Source organism: Neolamprologus brichardi, chromosome 11 (genome assembly GCF_056152115.1).
Source record: "Neolamprologus brichardi isolate AB-2024 chromosome 11, ASM5615211v1, whole genome shotgun sequence".
Classification (NCBI taxonomy): Eukaryota; Metazoa; Chordata; class Actinopteri; order Cichliformes; family Cichlidae; genus Neolamprologus; species Neolamprologus brichardi.
Window position 1 is genome coordinate 8,306,560 of NC_142114.1, and position 16,579 is coordinate 8,323,138.

Below are 16,579 nucleotides of genomic sequence, written 5' to 3' on the forward strand. Positions count from 1 at the left end.
TTGTCTACATTGGAAGGAACTACTTCCTCTTCCGCCTTTCATAGTCATATGCGAAATATGGCTGTATAAATGTGTTGCAGCCCCTTGGCATGGCACTCACAACAATGGCTGAGCATAAATGGAGTCATGTGTGGACGTATTTTACCTCCACAAACAGCCGAGACGTGGTTTGTGATACATGTGGCAAGAAAGTGAGGTGTTGTGGCAACACCACTAACCTCGTCAAACACCTCAGAGTAAATCATATCACAGAATATGACATCTCTCGCGGAGTCCTTTAGTGCTGCAGGCAGGCAGCGTGTTCAAATTGCGCACAACTTCAGTTTTTTTATTTCTATATGATGAATTCTGCAATATTAAGTGATAAGAACAAGTAATCTGATATCCTGTAATCATGATGACGCTATAATTTGAGATACTATAAAAGATACAATAAATAAAATACGTTTTTGTACAAAGTATCGGTATCGGATCAGTATCGTCGATACCACCCTGAATTTTACTTGGTATCGGATCGGAAAGGAAATCAGTGGTATCGCACATCACTACTGTGGTACTGGATGTGGTCACAATACAGGAGTCATTTTAAGTACGTCTTTGGATCAGTACACATGCCCATCACACAGAACCACCTATTTACCCCTTGTCTTATCAATGGCACTTATGTACAGTGGAAACATAATAGTATAAACACCTTTAAATATCTTTTTAAAGATGGCACTTTCTTAACTTAAAGACCTCTGTTCAGAAACAAATCTTTCGGCTGTCCATCTATTTCATTATTTTTAGGCACAGCTCGCCTGCTGACTAAAAGCTCCAGCTCTGTAATATATAAGTGGTGATTAGAGCACATTGAGTCACTATGTACACATAATGTACAGGCTTGAAAATCAGATTAGAGGAATGCAGAGTGGCTAAAGTAGCTTGATTCATCATGAGAGAAAAAAAGCAACCCCGTTACAGATATAGGGGAATGGAGCTTTATTTGTAGGCCTTATTTTTACAAAATCCAACAGAAATGTGTCTTTTCAAAGATTCATCCATCATTCTTGTTATTACAGCTGCAGCTGAAATAAAAACAAGCCTGTGTGTCTATCATACGTCCAGAGAACAATATGATGTTTAGCATTTAAAATTTTACTACTATTTCATCAAAACTATAAAAGAAGTAAATAAGACAACAAGTTACTGTTAATGACTTTATTGATCTTCTTGTTAAAATTCTCAACAACAAATTAAATACAACATTACATCCATGTTAATTAAGATTGCAGTATCATAACTTTGTATTAGCAGAAACATGTGGACTGTGCCGTGAATGTGCTGTGCTCAGTAACTTTAAAAATTGTACCAGTTAAATGTCAAATACATGCAGATCCAGAATATGGAGGTCCTAGATGGCAAAAGTTAATCATATACAAGGTTAACATGCAATAAGTATTACAAACTAAAAAACAATATATATTAACCCTTTAAAGCCGGTCGGAGCGGGCACGCTCCGTTTTGCATAACTATTTTTAAATCCCGGTAGCACTGCAACCACGTAAGCTAGCGCAATAATTTTTTTTGCATTTGAAACCGGAGGAGTTGTACGTACATCTTATGCCATCAGCTTGTCCTAGGTCACAGTTTCCTTCCACATATAGCTTTGCAAAAACTGCATAAAAAGCACTTGCAGCAACAAAAACACAATATTCCAGAAACAGGCTTTGCCAATCCGATCAGCTGTTTGTAACACTTCCTACATCCATCAGCGTGAACTATCTCATATCCGCCATGACCTGCTCGGAGCCGGAAGTGACGTCATTTTGCGGAAATTTAGTTTTTTACCATCAGGACCTTATGAGCCTATACTTGTGTTTTTAAAAGTTATGTTTGACTTTATGACTTTCTGTGTCGTTTCTGGGATGCTTAGGACTCATATTGCACTGCTGGAAATAGTTTATTTTGATGCATATGCTGGGTTTTTTTTTTTGCAAATTTGCTTTATAATATTTATTTTTGTTTTTCCTGCAGTATATAAAAATTGGTGTATTTCAAAAATAAAACTATGAAGACACTTAAAATAAATTTCCTGTGGTGGGAAACTATTTTGTGCAACTTTGTTGTATTTACAGTTTTGAGGGATAAGACTCTTAAATTTCTCTAACTAGAAATATATGTTAAAAAAACAAAAACGATTTTCAATTTTTTGGTGCACTATGCACTTAATGCATACATATCATTAAAATTTGGGCTATAATGGTGGTATTGATGTATATCAACTTGAAATGCTTCCAAAAATGGCACTACAACATGTAAAAATATAATATAAGCTCTGGCGGACTTGGTTCTATGGTAGGTCTTAAAGGGTTAATACCTCAGTAATCATAAGCTATAACATTACACTATAAGATTACACTCCAGTATAAAACCCTAGAGAAAAAAAAGAAAAGCATCTGATTGGCTTAATTTAACTGAATTTACAAGAAAACCTTGCCAAGACAATTGAGGCTGCTTTGAGGAATACAATTGATTTGACAAATTACTGACTTTCAAGTTTGTTAGAAGACAAACTTTGTTTTCTCCTTATGTACTGTATTTCCATGTGTGTTTGCATGTTTCACTAAATCGGTGCAGCCATTTGTCATTTTCCTTCCAAATATATAAGAAATATAACATTACTCGCGATATAGGTCTCGATTTTGTCTTTACCACTCCTGATCTCTCCGTCTCACTATTTCAGATGGTGGTCAATCCAAGCTCCACGGTAGAGGGAAGCTCTCACCTTCCAGCTCTTTGGAAATCACAGAGGTGAATCGGGTCAGTTGCTCTGAGCTGAAGTGGTTTTTCCAGTCTCCAGCAATACCTGACAACAAAAACACGCCAAGCATGCAAAGAGTCACATAAACATAAAAACACCTGATGAGAACAGAAATTGACCATGGAAGAAACTCTGAAAAGACATCTTTGATAACAAACGCGTCCAAGTTGGTGTGTTGTGTTCAATATCACAAATTTTTCAACCCAGTCAGATGTGTCATAATGGGATATGGAAACTCACCTTTTCTTAGGAAAGGAGATTTGTCATGGTCCAAGTACACCTTGGGGACCAGACTGAGGTTGGACATGTTGTTGTTCTTCATGGTCTTGAAGGAACAATGCTCTGCTATCTTCTGAATTACTTCTTCAGTCAGATTACAGCCCAGGAAATCAGAAATACGTCTGAGAGCCGCAGGCAGGTCCTGGAAGAAACACGCTTGTTATATAATGTGAAACAGTCTGTGTTTTTTTAAATTTGGCTTTTATTGAAAACTTATTCTAAAGTCATTTCATGAGCAAACTTTGAAAAGTCAGGGGTTTGAATGGTTTAAGTCACAATTTCAAGTTTTGGCAAGACATAAGTCTGGGTTTGTTTTGCTCAAAGTGACACATGTGGAGGGTGCACTCCAATGTTCCCTCTAATTTGTCATGTGTCTGAGCAAACACACAAACTCCCTGAGCGGTCCTTTGGACCACTGTGAGCAACATTAGACGTGTGCACTGTGGTCACGCCAACATTGAATCCATCCAAGTTACATGGTTTATTAAAATAACCAAATTACAGCATTTATGTTAGACTACTTTTAATTAACTGCTTCAGCCCACTGACAATGAAAATTTAAACAAAAATCTTGTTCATGACCTGTTTAGTATGTTAACACTATTGGAAGTAAAAATAACTTGAACTCCAGTTTTGAAAACACAACTTTCTTTTTTAAATAAAGCTCTGACTTGAATTATGAGTATGAGTCTGAGGTCTGGGAGAGAGTCCTGTAACTCTCTGTTTGCAAAATACAGTATATAATGACCAGTGTTGGGCAATTAATTATATAGTTACTTCTTCAAAAAAGTTTTGCAAACAACGAAGTTTTTTGCAGCTGTTTACCTAAAAATGCAGCCAAGGCATTTTTAAAAATAAATATTTCAAACTATTTACAGAACAATCAGCTGTTCTGCATCAAATTTGATGCCACACAAATTATTTGTGTCACTCCAAAAAATTATTTCTGTCCACTATGAGATAAAGGAGAACAACCGCCTGATACCTGCCTGACAACAGGAGATGTATCACTCCTGTAACACCTGTAACATTTAGTAGTCGCCTCATTGTTCTGACACACACAACAAAACTATTGACTACACTACACACTAACTACACAAGATTTGTGCTAAACGTCGCATATCGCTCACCTGGCAAAACACTGCGGTCACTCCTAAAACTTCCCCCCTTCCTAAACAATAAATGCCATGTTGCCATATCATTTTTGATTGGTCGACATGGTATATTTTTCGATCAATAGGAAAGGGTGGGGTTTTTTTGGTTTTGTTTTTGCTCACAGGCTTTCGAGCGTTTTCCTTATGAAATCCATTTTTACCGTTTCTTCCCGCAGTAAATATAAACAACAATAGTATTCAGGAACAAAACCAAACATTGCATATCTTTTTATCATAACTCCGGTTTTACGTGGCCTATCAACACAATTTAAAAACTGGTATAAAGTCCACACTTTTTCCGTCAATTGTTTTGTCTGTCCTGCTCACATCTCCAATGGTTGTACACGTTGTCATTAACGTGGCTTCACTCCACATAAGCCACGCCGCTTTGCTAGCTAAAACACCGGTGTCGGCACATTAGGACGCTGTCATAGCCTGTCAACCACATTGAATAGCTGCGAATGTAAATCGCATTATTGGCTGGACTATGGGATATGGTGGCATTGTTCTAATCCCATACGGGAGCAGCCAGTCACTCACTGACTAACACTGCAAAACAGAATTGTTAAAGTTTTAATTTTAATTTCAATTCAGGTTCGATTTTTTTTGAGCACAACACAGATTTTCTGTGCGCAGAGACCATGCCAGCAGTGCGCAATTGTGCACGTGCACAGCTTAGAAGGAACATTGGTGCACTCGGGCCTTTAGGTGGAGCATCAAAATATGTGGGAAATTGTGTCTCAAAACTAGGGGTGGGAATTTAAACATGTAAATAATTTATTACATAATTTAAATAAAAAATAACGCATTTAATCACACTTTGCATTTCAAGCAAAGGGGAAGTTTTGTCAATGCACAATTTCCTGGAATACCGACTACACTGATGCACACATCAGATGTACAAAAAGGGAGAAGAAGAACGCGCATTGTTAGCACTGATCGGAGGCAAATTTCATTTCAAAAGACTACCTGACAGAAGCCTTGATAAAAAGCATGTGCAAGCTGTCCAAAAAGGAGTTTCCGTACCACCGAAGCACCTCAACCTTACGGTACCATCCAAATGCAAAACATGTTGCAGGAGGCACAGATCCTAGCACTGGCAGTGCCAATAAAAGATATGAACAGTCCAAATTTGATGAAATGACTGGCCTTCAAGCCTTCAAGTAAAATTGAACAGCCTTATGATATTAAAAGGGAAGCAAAATGAGATGCATTACAGACACCCCTGCTAATATGGAGGAACTACACCAGGAGCAAACAAGACTGGGGCAACAGAAAGAGCCACTCATACAGGATGTTTCTACACGGTCAAATGATGGTGTAAACCATGATGTTGAAGAGCAGCAGTAAGGTGACTCCTGTGCGGATGGCGAATTCAGTCGACTGCTTGCTTCAGATGCGAATTTGGCTCAATGATTTGTTCTAATTTTCCTGTAGGAGCTTAATTACTTTCGGTGGGATGTGCTCAGTCTCCAGCGTCATCCAAAGTGCTGCCCAATCGATGCAGTCGAATGTAGGCCGAAAGTCAATAAAGACAATGACCGTCCGTTTCCCACATAAAATTTGCTCCTCACCTGGCAAATACTGAATATCTGGTCACAGGACCCGCGGTGAGGTCTGAAGCCGGCTTGCTCTTCGCGGTTCGTTTGTTCGCGATGTTTCTGCAGGCATGATTGAATTACTTTCATGAAAACTTTTCCACTGATCAAGAGCAGACTGATGCCGCATTAGTTTTGGTATTCTCGGTTGTTGCCTTTCTTGAAGATTGGGATAATGATGGCCTTCTTCCGTGTTCTTGGAATCGTCTCTGTGCGCCACATTTTTTTGCGGAAGAAGGTGCACTTGTTGGAGAAGAACATCACCGCCAGCCTTGATTGATTCCGCTGTAATTGCATCCACACCAAGCGCTTTTTACATTTTTCAAAGTCCGGATGGCTGTCTTCACCTTTGTCAGGGTCGACTCATCATCGGACCATCGGGGTCTCTGGTGCTTCGATAGGTGGCGGCTCTGCTGGTGGTCCTTGTGGCTCCGTCCAGCACTGTAACCGCTCAGTTGATGATTGTACAAAGGTGCCATCAGCCTTTCAGATGTTGTCATTTGTTGATTTGGTTTTTCTACTCAGGCATCAGAGCATTCGATAAATGGTGTGGCACTCATGCTTTGAGGCCACTTCCTCCAAGTCAGCCACTACTTGGTTCCAGTAAGCCTCGCGTTCTTCCTTCATTTGGCATCAGACTTCCTTGTTGAGCTGATGATATCGTTTAAAGTCGACCAGCTTCACACATTTCGCTTCATCTACCATATCGAGACATTCGTCGGATATCTACGGCTGTGTTCGGCAGCGTGTGGGATGGCACAGGTCTTTGGCGCTTTCCATGATGACGTCCAAAACTTGTTGCTCTTTGACGTTGACATCTTTGGATGGCACCAGTGCACCGAAGTGGCTGGATAATGCTATTTGAAATTCTGCCTTGTAAGCGGGATCTGACAGGCATTTCCAGTTGAGCTTTGCCAATTTCTCCACCTGAGTAGTAGAGTGCCATCTGGTCATCGTTGAGTGATGGTTCGACGACCGTCTGCCCTGATCCTGTGAGTCATAATTTGGATAAAGCTCTGATGTCGATTTTGCAGTTCAGTAGTTCTGGCAATGATTTCATTTTGGCCGACGTGGTGACCAGTTCAAATTTGTATTTCCACTTTCGGTGTGATGATGTTTCGGTTTCTTCGGCCAGTAGCCCACTTCTCACCAGCATCCTTGTTCCCCAATACTGGCGTATCGGCTGCCCCGGATGCGGTAGCATTAAACGAAGAATTTAGGACATTATTTTCTTGAACTGTCTACTACAGGTTTGTGACTGAGCTTCTTGGAGGTGAGCCATATGTCTTATATTCCGTGGTTTTACCTGCTTTCGGCCACCTGCGTCACACCATGGAGGTCTCCAATGATAACTCAAACTACATGGTGAAATTTAAGACTGCCTTCACAAAGGACCTATCCCAGCGTGTAGCTACACTCAACCATCAGTGGCTCAAGATAGCTACTGTGCTTGACCCACACTTTAAGGATTTAAAGCATCCTGCAAGCGGAGAGCGAGAAGAGTTTTGGACCAGCCTTGAAGCCCTGCTGTAGGAATAGCGTAAAGATGCCACCACAAAGGAGGCAGCAAAAACAATGGGCCTCCTCCTCTCTTCTTTGTGTAACCTGGACGTGTGTCCCTCTATCTATAAAGAGATGATCTATACTGCTCGCCTAAGTGCAATGTCTACAATATCCGAATCTAGGTTTGGGAAGGAGATTGGCAGTAGCAACTCTGTAAGAGCAATAAGACTTCCAACCCACATAACACGCACAACCACAGGTTTGTGAAAGAAAGTTTGCTTTATATATATATTTTCCTTGGATCAGTTCCCTTTGCTCATCCTCAATGTAGGGATACCTTTAAATGCAGTAACCATCTCAAATGCATAACAAAAATAATTGAACAATCAAAATAGATTTAAGACAAGAAACACAATATTTCAACACCCCAAGAAAAGGAAAAAAGAAAAGAAAATAGCATGTGAGTGTCCAGTTCCTTATGGTGTCAGTTTATTCAGTTACCCACTGCCCTGGGTTAAGAACTGAAAACGACCTGAATCTCAGGCGGGGAAAAAGTAGCAAAAGAAAATGATAAAGTATCTCTCAGGTGGGCTTCCCTTTGTTTTTTCCCTACCGCCCTCCTGGTACGGCAGGCATCCACGTGTTGGCGTCCTGACACACAGAAGGCCTCCACAGCAGCAACAGTGTCTTAGACCCACGATACCAGCTCCTCACTTGGCACACATGGAACTGTACCTCAAAAAAAAAACCAGTCTGCACACAAATACGCAGAATGTTAGATGTCCACATTCCTTAAATGTCCTTGTTCCTAATGTCCTTGGTTCTTTTAAATATTAAAATAAATTTGCATCTTGTGACACATTAAAAGTAAATACACCAGTATTACTGTGCATCACCCGCAGTTACAGCTACAGCACAGCTATTGCACGTGAACTGCGCATAACCACTTAGCTGGCCGCGGCTGAACTAGCAGGCCCAAAAAAAGAAAAACACTAGACACTCATAATAAACAAACTGTCACAACATCACAATACTATAAAAAACACATCTTAAACATCATTAAACACATTTACTACTATTCTGACTGGTTAGTTATTTTTTTCAGTGCATTGAACTGCAATAGCGGTGCTAAGTGAGCTAGGCTAACTCACCAGAATAGTTCAAAAAGTTCGAAGAAACACTCCGACTCCTTCGAGGTAGGTACCCGTCTGTGGTTCACCGCTAACGACAGCTCACTCACAAATGTTAATTGAACCTCTTTTTTTCTCTCTTTCAACTGGAAAACCGTGCTCTGCGGCAGCATGGAGTTTTTCCTTGCCGTCTTTTTTCCCCTACACCACACCTTCACGCGCACCGAGCTGCAGATGATGCCTTCAGGGCATGCCCGGAAATTAAACTATCAAACAAGAACTACGATGCATTCAAAGAACCCTGTACTTCTGATTGCTGTAAATCTTACCAGGGTTACATTTGTCTTCAGACTCTGATTGAGATGAGGACACCCTGTGCAACAGGGCTCTGAGTTTGTACAGAGCAGAATCCATCATCAGCGAGACAGACAGACAGACAGCTGCAGTGGTGGTCCAGTCAAGCAGAGACCCACCCACAGCTGTCTGGCCTGGCCTGGAAGTGATGATGATGATGATGGTTATGCATTTAACTGTCACTTGCAATGTTTCATGTACATGTTACCTGCAGTGAAATGGGTCCCCTTCTAACCATATATACACTTCAAAAACATCACATTGGGAAGACAGGTCAGAGAGCGGTAGGATGGTAAGAAAAACAATGAAATGCACAATACATGAAGGGAGAGGAGGAGAAAAGCAGACTGAGCTCCTGAGAGGAGAGCAGTTTGAGAACAGAAAAAAACCATCTCAGCACAAAGCGCATGAATCTTCATACCTTACAACATAAAAACAGATAAAAGCACAGTTACTTTGTCTAAGTAACTGGTTAAAAGACACAGACCAGACAGTATGGAGTACGTAGGTATTGTGAGTCCAATGGGTTTGTTATTTTTTGCACTAAAATAGTCGATGATCACAGTGTTTTAGCAGAATGTACAAAATAATTTTGGCTAAGGTTACTCAGAGTTTAAAGGTGACACTGGTCAAATAACCTTTTATATTTCTGCCTTATTTTTTTAAGAAGAAAAACTGCACTTTATGTTGAAATCTTTATCATTATTATTGAAAGACAATACCATTTTGAAAATGTACTTATAATAGTATTTTATTTTTAAGTCTGCCCAATTTTGGCCAGGGATATTATTTTTGCTTCTCTGTTTTGAATTGAAATGCAGTTTAATTTTTTTCCCCCCAGAAATTAAGAGCTTGAGTTTACAATTTTCATGTCCATGTCTATTATTTATTCTGTCGCCCACTAAAACCCTTTTAAACTAAAAAAAAAAAAAAACATTTGCGCTTTGAGGCACATTTGCTTGTGCGATTAAATGTGATTAATCAAGATTAATTCATTAATTACAAAGCCTCTAATTAATTAGATTAACTTTCTTTTAATCGAGTCCCACCCCTACTCAAAACACAATATTAATAGATGTAGGTAAGTAACAATTTTTTAAAAACACAGTTGTCAGCTTGGTCGAGTGGCCATGGAAGCAGACATCCAACATAAGAACCAAAGAGTCTTTGACTGAATGGAACAGATGGGTTTAAATAACCTCACAGGATATTCCATTCTGCAGGTTTCACTCAGGACTATAGATGATACAAAAGAAATTGCATTGTAACACAGAAATATTTATAAAAATACACTATTTACAAACATTTCCAACTTAGGCCACATTTAAAATAACAACCAACAATAACCCTATTATAAATATGAATGAATGAATAAATAAATTCCCATACCCTATACTCATGCCTTACTCTCCTCCCGGAACAAATAGTTTGCGGGTCCTGGGGCCAGTGTTGGGGAGTAACGGAATACATGTACCGCTGTTACGTATTTAAAATACAAAATATGAGTAACTGTATTCTGTTACAGTTACCGTTTAAAAAGGTGGTATTTAGAATACAGTTACTGTGTTGAAATAAATGGATTACACGGCGGTGTTTTCCTGTTTCATATTGTGGCGGGTCAGGCCTGTTTGGGTTTTGTTTGACAGCTATGTTCTGTTGATCCAGGCGGCAGCGTTACGGTTGCCATGGTGACGCGCTCTCTCTGCGACTGTGTGTTTCCTGGGTGAGAGAGTGCTTTTTTGTTGTTGTTGTTGTTGTGCTAAGCTAATAGGCCTAAAGAATGTAGCCTTATGGCAGTGTAGTCTGTGCTACAGGGAGAATGGACTGCCATACCCGCTATGTGTCTGTGAGCGCGAGGAGGGAGAAAAATGTGAGTGGAAAAGTACGAGCTGTCACCGAGCAGAAACAATAATAACCACTGCAGCCAAGAAGAGTGCCTGAAGAGCCCAGTTGTAAGTAAGCTATTAAGACTCGAGTGTACACTGTGTTCCTGTTTTCCTCCGAAACAATAAGTTCCGTTGGAGCAGCCTTTCAACGCCTCTCTCTGTCTCTATTTTTTGGCTACAAGCATAGCTGGACTGGCCATCGGGCATACCGGGCATTTGCCCGGTGGGCCGATGGTGATTTTTTGTTTTTATGGGCCGATGATTTTTTTTTTTTTTTTGGTAATGGTATAAACAATGAAAGGTGGTGGATTGGCCAGATGCTGGCCGGTGTGTAAAAATAACTCAGTTGTTTGGTGGTGGCTATCGCGGAGCTTCCACAGATTCAGTAACATTAGCAAGTGGTGGAGGCCAGCAGGTGGATGAGAGAAAGGTGAGGCAGGAGAAGGAGAGACCCGAGGCAGACGCAGGTCTGAGTGTCAGGTGAACTGAACTTCAGGTAAGAAGTTATGACCTGCAGTCTATCTGGGTCAAATATAAACCAAGTTAAGGTGTAGTTTATTTTCATTGTGCTGACTTTTTACAGTCAGTTACAATAACTCATGATCTCTCATGGTCATGATATCGGTTTGTATATGTGGCGAGAGGGAAACATGAAGATGAAACCAGGAGATGTCCTTACTGAATCATCAGAGCTGAACAGGTGATTGAGAAACAGGTTTACCTTTTAGGTGACATGAATGAGTTGAAGGGAAGTTATGAACTGTTTCTAAGAGACAAATAACACCAGGATCCTTTTTTACGCTGACAGCTGGTAACAGTGCAGGGGCGGGTCTAGTATGTTTTGCCAGGGGGCCAGGTAGGGCATTAACAGGGAAAGGGGGGCACAAAGAAACACGTTCTTATTCTCATTTAAAACGTCTCGCTTTTATTAATTATCTGATGCTTACAACCAAAGTTGTTATCTGACGTAAAATGTATAGAAATCATACATATACCAACAAGACAGTGTACATCACTGTCACAACAGCGTCTGTTTTCATTCAAAGGCTTTATGGCTTTTCCTATAATACCTGAGGGGGCGGTCTCTAGTCAAAATGCCCGGGTCAATTTTTTGTCCCAGTCCAGCCCTGGCTACAAGCCCGACACGGAACCGACGTATTAGCCAGAGGTCCCTTTACTACGGTTTGGAGCCGCAGACCTTCAGTAATAGTAATAAATCACACAGCAGCAGTACATTCATGCAGTTGTAAAAAGCATGATAATATGTTAAGTGATCCAAAGTATTCAGAATACGTTACTCTCACTGAGTAACGTAACGGAATACGTTACAAAATACATTTTGGGGCATGTATTCTGTAATCTGTAGTGGAATACATTTTAAAAGTAACCTTCCCAACACTGCCTAGGGCACAATCTTCCCCAATCATAACATTGCAACCTCGAGGCAGCAGAGGTGAGTAAAAGGCTGAAAAAACTATTTCTTTCTATGAGGTTCTAGCTGACTACTATGATTTATATTTGCAAAAATTCATGTTATTTAACCAACAGATTTGTATATTGATATAGATCGCTTTCTTTACTTGTATATTGTAGGCGAATGCCGTAGTGACAAGTTGCAGGCTGAAGTTGAGCAAGACAACCGCACCCACAAATACACACACAGCTAACAACACCTGCTCATGTAATTCAGCTGATGACCTGATAATGAATAAAAGTTTCAACATTCCTCCAATTACTTTCTGTTTACTTCAATGCACAATATGACAATTGAAAATATAACAAGAGAAAGTGTGAGTTAAAATATTTATTCTGTGCAGGTAATGGCAGCTCTCTGTTACACCTGTCTCTCATAGTGTGCACGCACACACTGACAATGCGGTGCACTATGAGACACTGCGTCTGCTGGTTTAGTCAAAAAAAAAAAAACCTCACATGAAATACTTTCCTTTCAGTGAAAACATTGGAAGTGTTTTTACCTGAACCATTTCTTCATATGTAATGTACATTATTCTGTCTCCCAGTTCACTGTTTCTCCAACTCTTCACGTGGTCTGTCCATTTTCCAAACATCACTGCAAATAAAGCAGACATTGGCTGACCAGTTACTGATCCAACCACTATTGTGATAGAACTTGCAAATATTGATTTTCTTGCATGTCTCCTCTTGTGCATATGTGATCTCTGACCTTTGCCCTCAAGAAATTTATCCATGAACTCATCAAAGGTTCCTGGATCCTCAAGGAAGCCGACCATCTGGTGGAAGTAGTATGAAGACACCATGATGTCCTTTGGGTTCCTCATGACGTAGATCACCTACAGCAGAAAGAGTGCAAAAACATACGTGTGTGTAAAGTCTCTTACACAATCAGGAACACATTGGGAATATCACACAGAGTCATTACCTTTGCTTTGGAGGTACAGAAGGAAGGGGGCATGAGGTTGTAGGGAAAATGTGAGACCAGTGCCCGTGGAGATGCCAGCTTATCCACCACCCGTGCCAGGTGTTTCTCTTCCAGCCATGGGACTCTCTCCCAGTTAGGAATGCTATGTATGGGGGTCAGATCCCCGCCATTCAGCACCAGTGGGAGGATCTCCTGCATCCAGATTGTACCTGAAGAAATAACAGTGAAATAACAGACACAATCTGTATTGGAAACTATGCCCGAGCTCAGGAACCCTTCTGAGAAACAATGCCATTGAACACAGTTTGTCATTGCACCACAACTTCAAAACAACATCCTGCCCTGCAAGGGAAAAAAAGATCCAGAAATGCTGTTGTCTTCTTTGAGGCTGACTTCATCTAACAAAGACTTAAGTGAAAGATTTTCCAGAGGTCTGACAAATCAAAATTTGAAAGGGTCGTCCAGATGATTCAACTTCTTTGACCAAGTATACGTAAAGCATGTGGACTTATACTGGATGTAAATGTACCCTGAGTACAAAAAGAAAAAACAGCTCTTTGAAAAAAAATTTCTACCAGCTATTTTTGTACTAAGCTAACTCCGCCTTACATTTGTTGCTGTTGCCTGCACTGTAGATGGGTGACTTTGCATCAACATGTAAACAGAAAAAAATAATGTAGCCCAACATTACAGTAGACAGTAGGATTCAGTAGGTGGGTGGTGGGCATAGGGAAAAGAATCACATAAGAACAATTCCCAATGTGAGCGCCAGTAGGATTTTTCTTTGAGTACATGCTGTGATCAGCTAAGGTATGCTGCTGCTCTGAGATTCACTGTTGTTTATGGATTTAGCCAACAGAGATGCTAGATGAGCTATCATGGCTGATTTCCAACTGTTACAGAGTATGAAGCTACTATAAACGTCAAGCTCAGTGAGTGGACTACTAATAATATTCCCACCATCATTGTCTGTTAAACTGACCATGAAGCCCAGAGTCTGCTCTCTACCAGTCCTACAAGGTGCATTATTACAAACAGTAAGCTAACTTGTTGAGCCTTCACTTAACTGCATAGCATTTTCATGCCACCTCTGTATGGGATACAGGGAGTATACTCCAGTTTGTTTTTTAAATAAATGAGGACATTATGTATAATCTCTGAATTTCAAGAAATTCCCCCTTTTCCCCCTGCTGTCCTGTCTTACAGCTGAGTATGAAGTGGTGGGAATGAGAATCAGCACCTCTAAGTTGAGAAAGTTGGCAGAAATGACCTTTCTCTGAAGGGAGGCTGGTCTCTCCATTAGAGATTGTGCCTCAGGGTAGAGCCGCTACTCTTCCATACTGAAAGGAGCCAGTTGAAGTAGAATCTTCTACTATAAAAGCATGCTGTATTAGCGGCAGTATGTGGTTTAGCATTATGTTGCTGAAATATGCATATTTGCTTTTGGTCTATATCGTTTGACTTATTTGAGCTACCCTCCTAAGCCCTGATGTGCTTATTAGAGGAGTTCCTCTCCAATGGTGGGTGGTCTCTTTAGGCCAAAAAGGCAGGATATCACAGAAAAAGAGGCAGAAAATCACAGAAAAATTAAACTAAAAGTTACTTTTCTGCTCTGAAGGCATCTTTCCAGATGTGCAAGCACCCACTCCATAAGCACAGATAGACCCCCACACCTTCAGAGATGCAGGCATTAATTTGAGGAACATTTTTCTGAAACCATTCCACAACTTGTGAATGCTGTTTTCAGAAAGGAACCGCTGCCTAGCGTCATTTTTGAGAAACTCTGCCTCTCTTAGATGATCTTTTTATTCCAAGTCATGTTGCTGACCTGTCACTAATTAATCAAATAAGTTTTGAAATGCTCCTCCATGTGATTATTTTTAGTGTCACTTCCCTTTTCAGTGTTCCTTTGCCCAAATCTCAGCCTTTTTTGAGATGTTTTGCTGCCATCAAAATAAATTTCTTAAATATACAGGAATAAATATATAAAATGTGGAAACTAAAGCTTATCAACAAAAGTAAACCAACAAAAACCATCAGAGACAACTAGAAAAGCTAAAAAGCGACAACAGATATGAGAACAAACACATACCTGACTTCGGATAAGTGATGGCAAACACATCAGTGTCTTCCACACAGAAATTCTGGGCGTACTCCAAGCTCTCCGTGGTGTGGGCCTCCGGGGGCAGGAGGAGACCGTGGTACTTAATGTACTCAGTGGCAGACATGACAGTTCTCTGGATGAGTGAGTCTTCTGTATTTTTCTCCTATCCTTCTCCTTCGTTAGAGACTTTCTCCTGTTACGTAGTCAGTGCCCTTTCCCTGAGCACCTCCTTATTTAATAATCTAGTTGAAATGATTGGACCATTCTCCCTCAAGTACGTATACCTTCCTGAAAGGGAACTTTGTATTCCAAACTGCTTTTCAATTTCAGAGGTTGAAGCCAAGACCTAATGACCACCGGTTGGTAAAGGGACCTCTGGCTAATACGTCGGTTCCGTGTCGGGCTCGTAGCCGAAAAATAGAGACAGAGAGAGGCGTTGAAAGGCTGCTCCAACAAAACTTATTGTTTCGGAGGAAAACAGGAACACGGTGTACAGTCGAGTCTTAATAGCTTACTTACAATTGGGCTCGTCAGGCACTCTTCTTGGCTGCAGTGGTTATTATTGTTTCTGCTCGGTGATAGCTCGTACTTTTCCACTCACACAGTGTTGGGGAGTAACGGAATACATGTACCGCCGTTACGTATTCAAAATACAAAATATGAGTAACTGTATTCCGTTACAGTTACCATTTAAAAAGGTGGTATTTAGAATACAGTTACTTTGTTAAAATAAATGGATTACACGGCGGTACTTCCCTGTTTCATATTGCCTCAAGAAAAGGGCACTTGGGGCACATGCCTGCTGATAATGAAAGAAAGCCTCTGTTGAAAAAAAAATTATCGAAGAATTTTTTTATTTTACTCTGACCATAGTCCCATCCGCTAACATGGAGGAGGTGGGGTTTATGACCTATCCTGCAGCCAGACACCAGGGGGCGATAGAGACGTTTTGGCTTCATTTTTGGGGAGCTGTTGCATCTCCATATTTTATTGTCAAAAAGCATCACAGATAATTAGAAAGTAATGTATGCTTATAATGAGCTTGTGTATGAAAAAGTAACTTCCTTACTATAACAATAGATATGACAGAGTTAGAGAGTCAGTTATTTTTGACTCCAAGGAATTAGGTTAAATAAACTTATTGCTATTCCGCTGATAGCACCAAGGTCCTGGGTTTGAATCTAGACCTGTGCCTTTCTGTGTTTTGGGCTGTGACAGAGTGAGTGTCTGCATTTTGTGAGAGAAACACGCACTCAGTAGCGGTTTTAGATACGGGAGACACGGGTGGTTGCCCGGGGCAGCATCGTGATGGGGGGCGGCATCACGGGCATTGGCAAAAAAATAAAAAATTGCTCGTACTCATGCTG

General features: G+C 40.6%; 1 protein-coding gene across 2 annotated transcripts; it reads right to left on the bottom strand.

Annotated features, from left to right (window-relative positions):
* Positions 1 to 1,185: 1,185 nt before the first annotated feature.
* LOC148100484 (sulfotransferase 2B1-like) lies at positions 1,186 to 15,336 on the bottom strand. Of its 2 annotated transcripts, none has more exons than XM_087848079.1 (5): positions 15,201 to 15,336; positions 13,109 to 13,317; positions 12,684 to 13,019; positions 3,044 to 3,224; positions 1,186 to 2,848 (listed from the first exon to the last, which is right to left on the bottom strand). In XM_087848079.1, the coding sequence occupies exons 1-5, from the start codon at positions 15,334 to 15,336 to the stop codon at positions 2,733 to 2,735; spliced, it is 978 nt and encodes a 325-aa protein (XP_087704205.1). In that variant the 3' UTR covers positions 1,186 to 2,732. The 2 variants fall into 2 exon arrangements, with proteins under 2 accessions (XP_087704205.1, XP_087704206.1); XM_087848080.1 differs by lacking the exon at positions 15,201 to 15,336 and having other exon boundaries at positions 12,684 to 12,778; positions 12,893 to 13,019; positions 13,109 to 13,306.
* Positions 15,337 to 16,579: the final 1,243 nt, after the last annotated feature.